Here is a 13,108-nt window from a genome sequence, read left to right as displayed (position 1 = left end):
ATGTCTACGACTGTACTGTGAATTGCTCAAAATAATTATATCGTAAATACATTAAACCAGGCTTTGCATATGGTGCCCTGAGACATTTTGGGCTGCCCATCAGCTCCAGCCAGCACAAAACACCTCGAGGGCACCAGGTTGCTGAAAGCTATATTAAAACGATAGATTGGCAAAGCCTGCATTAAAAACAACAACAAAAGTTGGGTTCCAAAAGGCAAGAGAAATTCAGTTTACACCCTGAGGTTCTCTTCAAATAAAAAATAATCTGCTACATAACAAAGCATTCTTGGTTGCACTGTAACTCTTCCTAGAAAGGGTCTGCTCAATTCTCCATGTTATATATATATAAAAAATACAAATAAGGATTATTGATTAGATCTTATATTGGCATCCTTTGACACAGTTGATTTATATAGGGCAGATGTGACTAGGCCTCTAAGCCTCCAGAGCTTGACTCCAACGCACATCAGCCCAAAGGCATCATGGTAGGATGGGAGCTGTTGTCTAATATCTGGAGGTGTCAGAGTTTAAAGGTAAGAGATGTATTTCTTTGTGACTTTGAGAACCATTTAGAATATCACCCCATTCTCTGAAAAAAATGCTTCTATATGTAAATCACACAGATCTTACCAGTGACACAACTATCTATGTCATCTAGTCCTGAAGACTTGACTCAACAACCGGCTTTCTTCGTCCCCTGCTACAAGAAGAATGTGGCAGGGACATAAATTCAGCATTTTAACCCGTTGTATTTTGCTGCCATCTGGTGGCTTATCCAAATCACTGCATGTCTGAGACCAATTAAGGCAAAAAAAATAATCTTTGCAGCATTTTAATAAACACAAACAAGAGTTTGTGGACCATTTTAAGTGTTGCCTTTATTGCAAAAGTTAGATCTGGCATTTAATATGGACCTGTGTGAACGCTCTCTCTTCTGTTTTCACTCCTGCCACCATGACCAATGATGTCATGTTATTTATTGCCAGTCCTGATTTGATTTCTGCTTGATGAACCGGAGAGATAAGTAGTATAAAACCAAGAAGGTGGTGGAAATACTGACCAAGATGAGGTAAATTGCGTAGTGGGGCTGGAGGTCTAAATCCAGCGACTGGAGTACCTGTAAGTCAATCAAATTCCAATTAATTCAATCAGTTTGAATTCCAGTTAAATAAATTGTAATTGTTTACTCATAAGTGAGTTTCAATCAATTAATTAAATGTCTAAATGTGCATGCGAGCGAAACAGTAGCTCTGAAGAGGAAACCATTATTTGTTCTGAGAGGAGTATGTCTGTATTACAGTTCAGTGGTAGAGCATCTGCTTTGCATATAGAAGATCTCAGGTCCAGTCTCCAGATTTGTCCCCGGTCGAAAATCTTGGAGAGCTTCTATGAGGCAGCATAGACAATACTGAGCTAGATGGATCAATGGTCTGAGTTGGTATAAGTTGGTATAAACAGCTTTCCTCTTTGGTACTTGTAGAACTCAGCAGGGAGGAGGATGTGGAGAAAAGTAGAATTAGTTGCCTTTGCTCTGGCGCCATCCACTGTTGGCCTCCTGCATTACGCCCTACCAGTCTCAATAGGCCCCAGTAATTACTGAATTAAATGCTGCCTCATTCTGTTTTAAAATTTCTTCCATATACATTCTAGGAAAGAAGCAAACCCATTCTCCTTTTGACATTCCTCTTGTTTCTCTTTGTGTCCACGGTTTGCGGAAGCTATCTATAAAGTTCAGATAAGGGGCTCTTCAGTTACGACTGTCTGTCATTGCAAGAACTGTGACAACTCTCTTGATGAGTGCATGAGCATCATTTGAGAGGTGGTGCAGTGCAATTTCTAAACACTGTTTTCCAGCAAATTCACAGCTGAGGTGTGTAGAAGGGAATTATTGCTTCTTTAACAAAACAACCATTCCTCCAAATTTTCCCCATCATCCCTCGTTTGACAATCGCAGCCACAACAAAACACAAGCAGGCACAGGAGGTTAAAGAAAAATAGTTAGAGGCTCCAAGTTGAAAGTTACCCCCAGCCCAGCTGCCAGCCATGACTGAAGAGTCTCGGTTGTGTGAATGGGGCTTGCAAGGAAAATACATTATATTCTTTACACTCAGAAATGGAAAGATGAAGAAGTTCCCACCAAAGAAGAATGGATAACCAAACTGATAGATTATGTTGAATCAGCAAAGTTAACAGCTAAAATAAGAGAACTTAGCGATGATTGTTTTGTTGAAGAATGGAAGCCTTTATCAGATAATTTAAATAAATATTATAGCTTACATACATACATATATACATATACAGTGGTAGCTCGGTTTTCGAACATAATTCGTTCTGGAAGACCATTTGAGTTCTGAAACATTCAAAAACCGAAAACTCAACAGCCGAAAGCTAGGCCTCAGTATCTTGCACACAGCAGAAGCCATGAAACATGTTTGACTTCTGAGGCGTGTTCAAAAAACCAAAGCATTTACTTCCAGGTTTACGACATTTGAAAACCAAAATGTTTGTCAGCGGAGACATTTGAAAACCGAGGTACCACTGTACATATTGTGAATTGAGGGGAGGTGCCATGACCTTCCACCCCCCCCAAAAAAAATCCCCTCTTGCAAAACTCCTGTGCAGCTGAATTGACTGTTCTCAGCACCGATCAGATGATGGTCAGTGAGAGTGTGCATCTTCAAAGGGGCACGACCAGAGCCAATCAGCTGCTGGGTGCTGGCAGCACTTTTTCAAAAGCGCTATGGGTTGGATGCTGAGAGGGAGCAGAAATGAACCTCGAAGGGGCTTCTTCTCAGCAACCAGAGCAAGCTCCTTTGGGGAAACACTGTCAGTGTCTAGCAGCTGATGGGTGCTGAGAGGCAGTTCCTTTGCAGTCCTCTTGAATGGCCACGGAGTGGAGCTCCGTTAGAACTGCATTCTTGCCACCAAGCTATAATCAGGGGGACTTGCACCCAGGTGCATCTGTTTAGAATTGTAGGGTGTTGCAGAAGGACGAGTGTCCCCTAGTGCGCAGTACAGTGGTACCTCGGGTTAAGTACTTAATTCGTTCCGGAGGTCCATTCTTAACCTGAAACTGTTCTTAACCTTTAGCTAATGGGGCCTCCTGCTGCTGCTGTGCCGCTGGAGCACGATTTCTGTTCTCATCCTGAAGCAAAGTTCTTAACCCGAGGTACTGTAACCTGAAGCATATGTAACCTGAAGCATATGTAACCCGAGGTACCACTGTAAGACTAAATGCCTTTCATTAGGCAATTCTATACTGGCTTATCGACAGAGGCCTCTCAGTGTTTCATAGTTCAAAATCAATAAAACAATCGGCATTAATAATTGTATTAATTGGATAAAATTGGTATTGCTATAATGAGGCTGCTATTGGAACGATATTGGAAAATCAATAAAAATATAATAAAATGAAATAAATATAAAAGGTACAAATCCAGAGTCCTCTGTGTGTGTGTCTGTGTACAGCAAGTCTACAACCTGCACAGGGGTTACATTCCAGGGGTCAGACCTAAAGCTAAAATCGTGTACAGTAAGCCTGCAACTTATGCTCATTTTTTCTTATGTGATTGCAACCTTACGTGGTCAACAAATAAATAAATAATCTGGAAAAATGTGGGGGAAATCAAAATACGCAATGGGGAAAAAATGTCAGACAGTGGCAGAAGGGTGGGAAACAAGAGTTGGCAATCCCATCAGCCATTGCACTCACCCTGGGAGAGCATTTGGGCGTTGTCAGAGAGTTGGAGAGTGAGATAGGGACTGACAAGAGCACGGAGAGCAAGCAAAGTGGTCTGAGAGCAAGGGGAAGGTGATCTGAGCAAATGGAGGTGAATGAGAAGAGCAGTTTGGTTTTTTTAGGGGGCCCTCCTGTCTTTATGTGTTTTTGCTTTGGGGCACAGTTCCCAGAACCGAACCCTTGTGCAAGTAGCAGACTTACCGTATAGTCAGAACCCCAGAACCCATTGAGTTCAATGGCAGGTGGGATTGCCAAAGTCATTTTTCCTGGAACTGCATCCCCTTTCCACCCTTTTAAATTTCTTTTTTTGCAACATGCTTGAAGCTGAATGTGCACAAGTTAAATGCATGTAAGTTGTGGGTGTGTGCAACACTAACCCAAAATTGTGATTAACTCGTGCACATAATATCTGAATAGCTATATTCATGAGAAATGTTACCTAGAAAGAAGTGACTTACTAGTTTTCCAGGAACTGGATAGGTGATATTGCCAAAAGTCATTGGGTAAGTGCGTCCTCTAAATTGAACTTGCATTACTCCTTCAAAACTCCACCTGACAAAAGATACTTTGGAAATCCAAGTTGGAACTGGAAAAAGAGGGAAGCAAAGGGAGCCTAATTCAACACAGATCGTGGACCCAAAGAAACAAGATCTTTGTCCGAAATTGCACAAGAGCATGGTGCCCAAAATGGCTGCCGTGCTCTCGCAGGAAAAACAGGATGTCCCATTTTTTCCGGTGCAGTTGATGGGTATGCTAGCATGTGACCCCCGGAAAGTTGTCCAGAAGAGATAAATATTAATTTATTACTTATACCCCATCCATCTTTTGCCCCGGTCACTCTGGGTGGCTGCCAACAGAATATAAAAGATAATGGAACACCAGAAAGCTTCCTGATACAGGCCTGCCTTCGGATATCTACGGAAAGTCATATAAATGCTTAAATGGTTTTCCACCCGTGAAATATGGCATTCCATTGCTTCCTCTGCTTCTGTTAATGTAGCTTTCTGCTTGTCGGTTGCCTGGTGTTTCCAGCTTACCTGTCCACAGGTTTTCCAAGCTTATGAAGAAGCCTCCGCTCATCAAAAACATTGTGTACAGAATATTGGCAATGAAGGCTGTGATGTGAAATGTTGGCAGCATTGCAGACATCCACATTGTCATGGTCCGGGCGCAGAAAGTGACTAGCATAAGAAGCAGCAGAATAAGGAAGAAACATTCCAGTTCGGGACGGAGGTTTGCTAGCCAGTAGGTAGGAACCCCATAAACTATCATTAGGAAGAACTGTTCTGGAAGTTCTCCTAAAACCTGTTTGAGAAAGGAAATATCACTGACCTTGAGGGGAACGCCCACCAATTTATTCCATATCTGAGGCCAAAAAGAATTGTGACATAAATGGGACATTGTTTCTCTCACTTTCTAATGCTGGGTTTTGATGGGACAGTGGAGGGGGAACACATGGAAGAGAGGTCCTGGCATTTTACTTTTTTCAGATCAGGGAGAATTGCCATCATCTGCTAGGGTAGTGCCAGGATAATGGGTGGATTTTCCATGTGGCAAGTGTATGAGCTGGTCAAGAGACTTCTGTTGTTGTTTTTTTTGTTTGGAACAGATTAGCAAAGGAGAAATTAGAGACAGAGCGAGGGAAATTAAGCGAAGGCTAGGTACTACTTTTCTTTGCTGAGGTTCCTGCTTGCACCTTAAAAGGTAACACACAGGGCTTTTTTCAGCCAGAACTTGCCGGAACACCTCTCAGGTGGGTGCCATTGCCATTACAGTGGTGCCCCGCAAGACCAACGCCTCGCAAGACGAAAAACCCGCTAGACGAAAGGGTTTTCCGTTTTGGAGGTGCTTCGCAAAACGAATTTCCCTATGGGGTTGCTTCGCAAGACGAAAAAAATCTTGCATCCCCCCACGGGTTTTTTTTCACTTTTTTCGCCCTTTTCTTAAGCCGCTAAGCCGCTTATCAGCTGTTCCGCTGATAAGCCGCTTAACAGCTGATCGCTGGAAGCCGCTTGACAGCTGTAGCGCTAATCCGCTAAGCTGTCAATGGGCTTGCTTCGCAAGACGAAAAAACCGCTAGACGAAGAGAATCGCGGAACGAATTCTTTTCGTCTAGCGAGGCACCACTGTATAAGAGAACAAGGGAGGTGTTCATGGTGAGTTCCGGCACCTCTTTTTCTAGAAAAATAGCACTGGTAACACATATATTGCAAGACTGTTTAAAAGCTGCATTTCAGCTGGCTAAAGATCATTTGTTAAAGCTCAAGGTGTTTTACAATGTGAACTGATTCTATATGCACCTTTTTCTGTGACTGTCACCTGATCCCGATTAATTGAGTATTATCCTACATACTGCTGCTCTTTCAAGCGGTGGGGGCAGGAGGGGGTTGCATTTATGTATTTAGTTATATGGATCAGCACAGCTGCTTGCATTTTGGGACTCTTCTTTGGGACACTAACAAAACATTAACAAAACAAAACAAAACAAAACAAAACAAAACAAAACAAAACACTGTCCTTACAGCACAACATCAACCCATTACTGGCTTTCATTCTACAATTAATCATCATCTTTCCTAGAGTTAATAGTTCAATGCTTCTCAAATGGTGGTCCATGGCTCCCTATGTCCCAGAAGCACTTCCAAGAGATCAGAGGTGATTGAAAGCCATCTTGCTACAACAGAAGCCAATTACCTTGGCGGAGAAATATGGGCTAACAGGATACAGCCCATCCTCAAAATCCTGATACAGTACAGCTTTTTCAGAATGGCCTATAGCAGAAAACAGAAATAAACCATTGTGTTTCTTGTTAGAATGGCAGCCTGCCCTGCCATTATTTTTTTTAACATTACTATTGCTTTCTGAATTTTTAAAACCTCTTAAAAACTTCTTTTTCAAACATCTTTTTTTTTTAAACAAACAAACAAAAAACAACAACCCTAACCTTCTAAAACTCTTAACGCTGTAAAACTTACATTTTGTTACAGTTTCAACAACCACAAGGTAAGGAATCAGAGCTCCTAGCATAAACAGAAGTGCCGATACATCTGGAATAGACAGACTTTTCTCGTGACCATAATATAGGAATCCCATTAACAATGACATTAGAAGAGCCTCAAATCCACGGATCAGCAATGCTGAGAGATCTCGGAAATCATTGGAGATCTGGCGGCTACAAAAAGAAATAACATTATCAACTCTGAGCCTAAATTATCTCCTAACTTCAGGATGGAGAACATATCTATGGCTACCACAATGAATGATGCCCACCTTAGATGCCTTGGGGAGGCCTCTGCTGTCTGACAGCATGATTAATAGGTTAAGTTTGTGCTTTTGGACCTAAATAGACTCCACCTGTATTTCTAGCTGCTGCAACCAACCAGATCCCTATGATCTTGGCCCTAGGACACAAGGTGAGGACCATTCATCCATATCCATAACTAACAATGCCATCAATCTTGGAGGAAGTGTACATTAACCATGTTAGAAGGTCATGTCTGATACAGATATAGTCCAGGAATTAAATAGGTATACCAACTAGAAAGGGCCTTCTCTGCAGTGGCTCCCTGTCTATGGAATGCTCTCCCCAGGGACGTTCGCCTGGCGCCTTCATTGTACACCTTTAGGCGCCAGGCAAAATGTTCCTTTTCAACCAGGCCTTTGGTTGATCTTATTGACATCCAACACCCTTTTAGAATGTGCCTTTTTGGGGGGTGGGTATTGGGTTATTGCTGTTGGTTTGATTTTATATGTTGTGGTCTTGTTGTGAACCACCCTGAGACCTCCGGGTATAGGGCAGTGTATAAGATGAAATAATAATAATAATAATAATAATAATCCAGTCTGATATTTGCAATCTTACTGGGGCTTGAAACAACATTACCTTAGCAAAACAGTGAACTGCTGTAACCATCCAGGCAACTGATCGGCCGAATGAGAGTTCACAGTAATTTTCTCCTCCAAAATGATCGTAGTAGAGCTGTCAAAAATGGATGGAAACGGGAGATGGGTTTATTCTGAAACCAATTTCTTTATATACTGCCTTGATATCCCGCCATCAAAGCTCTTTACGGCTCTTGTTTTTACCTCTGTGCAGAAACAGTGACCATGTTGTCTCTTGGTTTGCTTTTCCATAAGCAGTCATCCACGTTTTTAATGTTTTCATGAAACTTGGCAGCAAGTGAGTGAGCCCTTTGCTTGCTTTCCATCTCCTTTTCTTCACTCTGCCTCTCGATGCTGATCAAATCAACTGTAAGACAGGATCCTGAGTAAGATCATATAACCCACACATGCTGTTCGGCGTTTTCAGTTTCGTATCTGAATTTACGCTTATCTTTTCAGAGGTAATTGAAGCCTATCTTCCAATTCTGTTTAAATTCCCTGCCTGTCAATTTAGGATTGCACTTCATGCGTCTAATGAAGTGCCCACTGATAATGGCATCCCTGATAGGTGACCATCCAGAAACACTAAGAACCTGCTGGATCAAGCCAGTGGTCCATCAAATCCTGTTCTCACAGTTGCCACAGAGATGTCTATGGGAAGCCTGCAAATGAGACCTGAGCTCAAGAGCTTTCTCTGCTCCTGTGATTTCCAACACCTGGTTACTCCCTTCTGCTGTGGAGACTAATGCAAATAATTCATCCAGCTTCTCTACAATCTCCTTGTCCTCCTTTAGAATACATTAGACTGCCTTGTCATCCAAGGGTCTAACAGCCTCCCCAGCTGCTCTCCTGCTACTAATAGTGTATTTAAAGAACTCATTGTTTGTCTTCACTCTTTTAGTAAACTCTGACAAAGGAGAGGCTGCCAGCTTCTCTTGCAGTCTGTTCCACCCTTGAAGAGGCCATCATGAAATTCTTGGTAACGTTTAGCCCAGTGGTAGCCAATGTAGTTCATTAGCAGATGCTATAGACTACAGCTCCCATCAGCCTCAGCCAATATATGACAAGTAGAGATGATGGGGATTGTAATCCACAACTTCTTGAAGGAACTATGTGGTCTACTAGTAGTTTACTCTAATTCTTCTTTAGGATGTGTGTGGTGTTTGTTTTCTCTATAACTAAACAGGCAGATTACTGGGGCTAGAGCACCACTGTTAACCCTACTTCAAGTTTCTCTAAGACAGGCATAAGCAAACTCCAGCCCTCCAGATGTTTGGGACTACAATTCCCATCATCCCTGACCACTGGTCCTGTTAGCTAGGGATGATGGGAATCGTAGTCCCAAACATCTGGAGGGCCGGAGTTTACCTATGCCTGCTCTAAGAGAGTGGTTGTTGCATTGCATAACTGCCTCCCTTTTAACCAAGTTGTTCTTCTCTCTCTATCTGTCTCTGTCTTCCAAACTGGTCTGGTGTCAAACTTCAGGGGGTCCTTTGTATGATGTCAGCTATGAGCTTCCACCTTCCCAGCCACACCCCCCCAACCAGGGCAGGCCAAATCCTGCTTGTGGTGGCACAGGGGAACTATAAGTCTATAGGTCTACCTGGATTATAGATATTGGAAAACAAGTTGTAGAGGTGGGTTTTTTTGGTGGGGGAGGGTAACTTAAAATGGCAGATGGACACAGCAGATGAGAACTGAGCTTGGCTTCCATTCAAATGGTACAGCCGCCTGCCACTGAAAAGCATCTTGCTTTGGGACAGTGATGGGCCTTTCTAAACCTCTGGGCTCCTTGGCCAGTACCCGATCTGGCCTATTGCTGGCACTAGGGCTGCCCCCAAATCAAACTTTGGTATTGTTTTTCTGCCTTCCCCATTGCCACTTCCAAAGGTATAGGGGAGAGTTTTCTAGTCATTAGCTCCTAATCAGACAACATAATCTGATCACCGCTGGCTACCTACAAACCCTCAGTTTAAACAAATCATAACTTTCCCAGAAGCACTTATTGTACCAACCATAGAAATCTGCAGGATTGCTGTATGTTGGACAAGGATATCCCATTTGTGTGAAGTATTGGACCATGTCTTGGGCGGCACCAGAGTAGACTGTGAGTCCGGATGTCATCAAGAGAACCAAATCAAAAAGCTGGAAGATATCCGATCTTGGCTGGTGAACTGACAGAAGAACTAATCTATTTCCTCTTGCTAGCCTAGACAGCAGTATTACCAGGTTGTGGGCGGTAAAGCTGTCCAGCCCAGCTGTGGGATCATTGAGTATCAAGATTCCTGCCAAAGAGGAAGGAAAGTTAATTGCAGTGGGTTCTGTATGTATCTGATTAGGTTGGTAGCTTTCACCTTCATCCTAAATATGTTTTTACATAGCTTGGTGGCCTATTCCAGCAATTTATCCAGGCAGATTATTTTTCAGAGACAAATTAATGAGGAATGAGTTAATGTATTAATGAGGAAAAACAGAAGTTTTGTCAACTGCTTGCCCTCCTGAGGTTGCTGGACAACAATTCCCATCATCCCTAATCATTGGCCATCCTGGCAGGAGCTGACAGGAAGCAATGGGAGTTGTAATCCAACAACATCTGGAAAGCAAAAGATTGTGCCTGAAATTGCATACGACACACACAATATTTAGGCATTCATAGGGACGTGGGTGGCGCTGTGGTCTAAACCACAGAGCCTAGGGCTTGCCAATCAGAAGGTCAGTGGTTCGAATCCCCATGACAGGGTGAGCTCCCATTGTTCGGTCCCTGCTCCTGCCAACCTAGCAGTTCAAAAGCACGTCAAAGTGCAAGTAGATAAATAGGTACCGCTCCGGCGGGAAAGTAAACGGCATTTCTGTGCGCTGCTCTGGTTCGCCAGAAGCGGCTTAGTCATGATGGCCACATGACCTGGAAGCTGTACGCCGGCTCCCTCGACCAATAAAGCGAGATGAGCGCTGCAACCCCAGAGTCGGCCACGACTGGACCTAATGGTCAGGGGTCCCTTTACCCTTTAGAACCATAGAATAGTAGAGTTAGAAGAGATCCTACCTAGTCCAACGCCCTGCAATGCAATGCAAGAATCTTTGGCCCAACGTGGGTCTCAAACCCACAACCCTGAGATCAAGAGTCTCATGCTCTACCGACATGAGATTACAGTCCAGAGAGGGGGCAGAATGGGGGCCCTGCTTGCTGTCATCACATCCTCACTTGCCCCACCCCTCTTGTGTTGGGACAAAGGTTTGAAGAGGGAAGCTTGCTCTCTTCTGTGGAAACATAATCTAAACCTAAGAAAATGGTAATGGCTGTGAAGCATCTTTTTCTTGTGGTGCTATGCACCCTGATCCCACATTCAGCCAGGGCATGGGCGCATGCCTCCTAGGCAAACTGGCAGAGGAAGAAGAGTGCGGGGGGAGCGCACCATCCCCAGCAGGGTGATCCCGGTGGGGGGCCATCGCTGATGCCCCCCTCCCGCGCTGGGCGCCACGCCCCTGCAGGTGGCACGCCACGCCCCTGGAATGTGCACCAGCCCCCCCCCCCCCGGTGCTGGAGCATGAAGCTCCACCACTGCCAAGGCCCTCACCCCACTGGAAATTAAACACATTGTTGGAATTCTAGCTCGGTCAGAGGTATGTGCCTATCTGCAGGCACCGGCTGAATTCATTTGACCTCCCTCCGGCGACTCCCGGCAGGAAAAACACACGAGGTCCGTTCCGGCGATTTTCCTCAGGCTGTGAGAAAAACACACCAACTGCTTCTCCTCCTTCTCCTCCTCCCTGCATATCCCCAGGGAGGGGAATCAGACACAGACAGAAATGTAACTACATACTTTTATTCCTGTCTTTAGCAGTCATACAGTAAAAGATGTCTGCTCTCTTCAACAAACAGAGAGAGACTCCAAACTCCACCCATGTACATCCTGTACAGGTCATATGATACACACACTGAGCTCACATCCTGTGCTCAATAAGGAGAATGGACTGCCCCTTTGTTTCCATGGCAACAGTCCCATACTTCCTGTTTGGCTTTCCAGCCACAAGCAGCTGACTGAGCTGCTAGAGCCTTTGCTTGCTGCTGCATTGCTGCTTTAGAGTAACACGCACCATCCCCAGCAGGGTGATCCCGGTGGGGGGCCATCGCTGATGCCCCCCTCCCGAGCTGGGCACCACGCCCCTGCAGGTGGCACGCCATGCCCCTGGAATGTGCACCAGCCCCCCCCCCGGTGCTGGAGCATGAAGCTCCACCACTGCCAAGGCCCTCACCCCACTGGAAATTAAACACATACACTCATTCCAGTTGCCTGGATAAAACACTGGCGAACAGGTATTTCTGGCCACCAACAACTTTATGATGTGCCCACCTGAAAATCAAGGACCATTTGTAGAGCTACTCATTTCCCTTGCCCCTGCAGGTATCTGAAAATTCAGAGTAACAAAGACACGGTAAAATGTCTTTGTGGCCAGATGCTACAGACAACCAGTTCCTTATGTGAGTCATACACTTGAAAGCTAAGAGAGAACATTGTGGGGTAGGTCGCCACCCATATTCACCCACAGCTATGTCAGCACCCTCCTTTATTCAGCACCCAAAGCACAGCCCTGGGAAGGAAGCGCAGCAGAGATGCTTTTGGATGTTCTTACCAGGATTCCATAACAGTTGGACCCCAATGCTCACTCGTCTTCTCTCCCCACCAGAAACACCACGGATGTATTCGTTCCCTACTATTGTGTTCGCACATTGCCGCAATCTCAGTTCTGCTATAACGTCTTCTACCTGAAGAATTAATGAAAGGACAGTGTTCATAGCAGTACTGTGGAATGCCATTTGCAAATAAACATCATAGAACAGGCACCCTCAAACTTGGCCCTCCAGATGTTTTTGGACTACAACTCCCATCATCCCTAGCTAACAGGACCAGTGGTCAGGGATGATGGGAATTGTAGTCCCCAAACATCTGGAGGGCCGAGTTTGGGGATGCCTGTTATAGAAGGGTCTTGGCTATGGAAAGGGCATTGCTGTACTTTTCTAGAAAAAGTGGTGCTGAAACTCGCTATGAATGCCTCCCTGTTCTTTTATAATGGTAACAGTGCCCACCTGAGAGGTGCCAGACCTATGTTCCAGCTGAAAAAAAGCCCTGGCTGTAGAATACACTGCTATACTCAGCAGTGGCTTGCCGAGAAAGGGCACGGTGGTTGACACAGTGCAAATGCCCCGTGATAACTAAATCCAGCATTCCTACCAGGGTGTTTGCACTGCGCTGACCTTTCCACTGCCTTGCCTCTCCCTCAAAGTAAGCAAGAGCAACCCACCTCCCGGGAAGCTAGCGTAGTAGCTAGCTACCACCTAGCGAGCTGCTTCTGGCTTATATAAAGTTCTGTGCAGAAACACCGTTTCGGAAAGATGCCTCCTGAATACTATCTCCATCATGTCCTGCCTACAGAGTTCCCAGAAGCATATGCTTGACCACTCTGGGAAACAGGAAGCTGAACTAGACG

General features: G+C 44.7%; 1 protein-coding gene across 4 annotated transcripts in view; it reads right to left on the bottom strand.

The window, feature by feature from the left end:
• Positions 1 to 816: 816 nt before the first annotated feature.
• ABCG8 (ATP binding cassette subfamily G member 8) overlaps positions 817 to 13,108 on the bottom strand; it is a 31,056-nt gene continuing 18,764 nt past the window's right edge. For all 4 annotated transcript variants that reach the window (XM_083733363.1, XM_083733362.1, XM_083733360.1 and 1 more), the window contains 9 exons: positions 12,254 to 12,386; positions 9,637 to 9,906; positions 7,826 to 7,988; positions 7,623 to 7,718; positions 6,715 to 6,911; positions 6,434 to 6,510; positions 4,777 to 5,044; positions 4,198 to 4,325; positions 817 to 1,117 (listed from right to left, as the gene is read on the bottom strand). In XM_083733363.1, the coding sequence (XP_083589489.1) occupies positions 977 to 1,117; positions 4,198 to 4,325; positions 4,777 to 5,044; positions 6,434 to 6,510; positions 6,715 to 6,911; positions 7,623 to 7,718; positions 7,826 to 7,988; positions 9,637 to 9,906; positions 12,254 to 12,386 (1,473 nt within the window). In that variant the 3' untranslated portion in view covers positions 817 to 976. The remainder of the gene's footprint in view (positions 1,118 to 4,197; positions 4,326 to 4,776; positions 5,045 to 6,433; positions 6,511 to 6,714; positions 6,912 to 7,622; positions 7,719 to 7,825; positions 7,989 to 9,636; positions 9,907 to 12,253; positions 12,387 to 13,108) is intronic.

Source organism: Podarcis gaigeae, assembly GCF_964106915.1.
Source record: "Podarcis gaigeae genome assembly, chromosome: 3".
Lineage (NCBI taxonomy): Eukaryota > Metazoa > Chordata > Lepidosauria > Squamata > Lacertidae > Podarcis > Podarcis gaigeae.
This window is presented reverse-complemented; position numbering and strand designations above follow the sequence as displayed.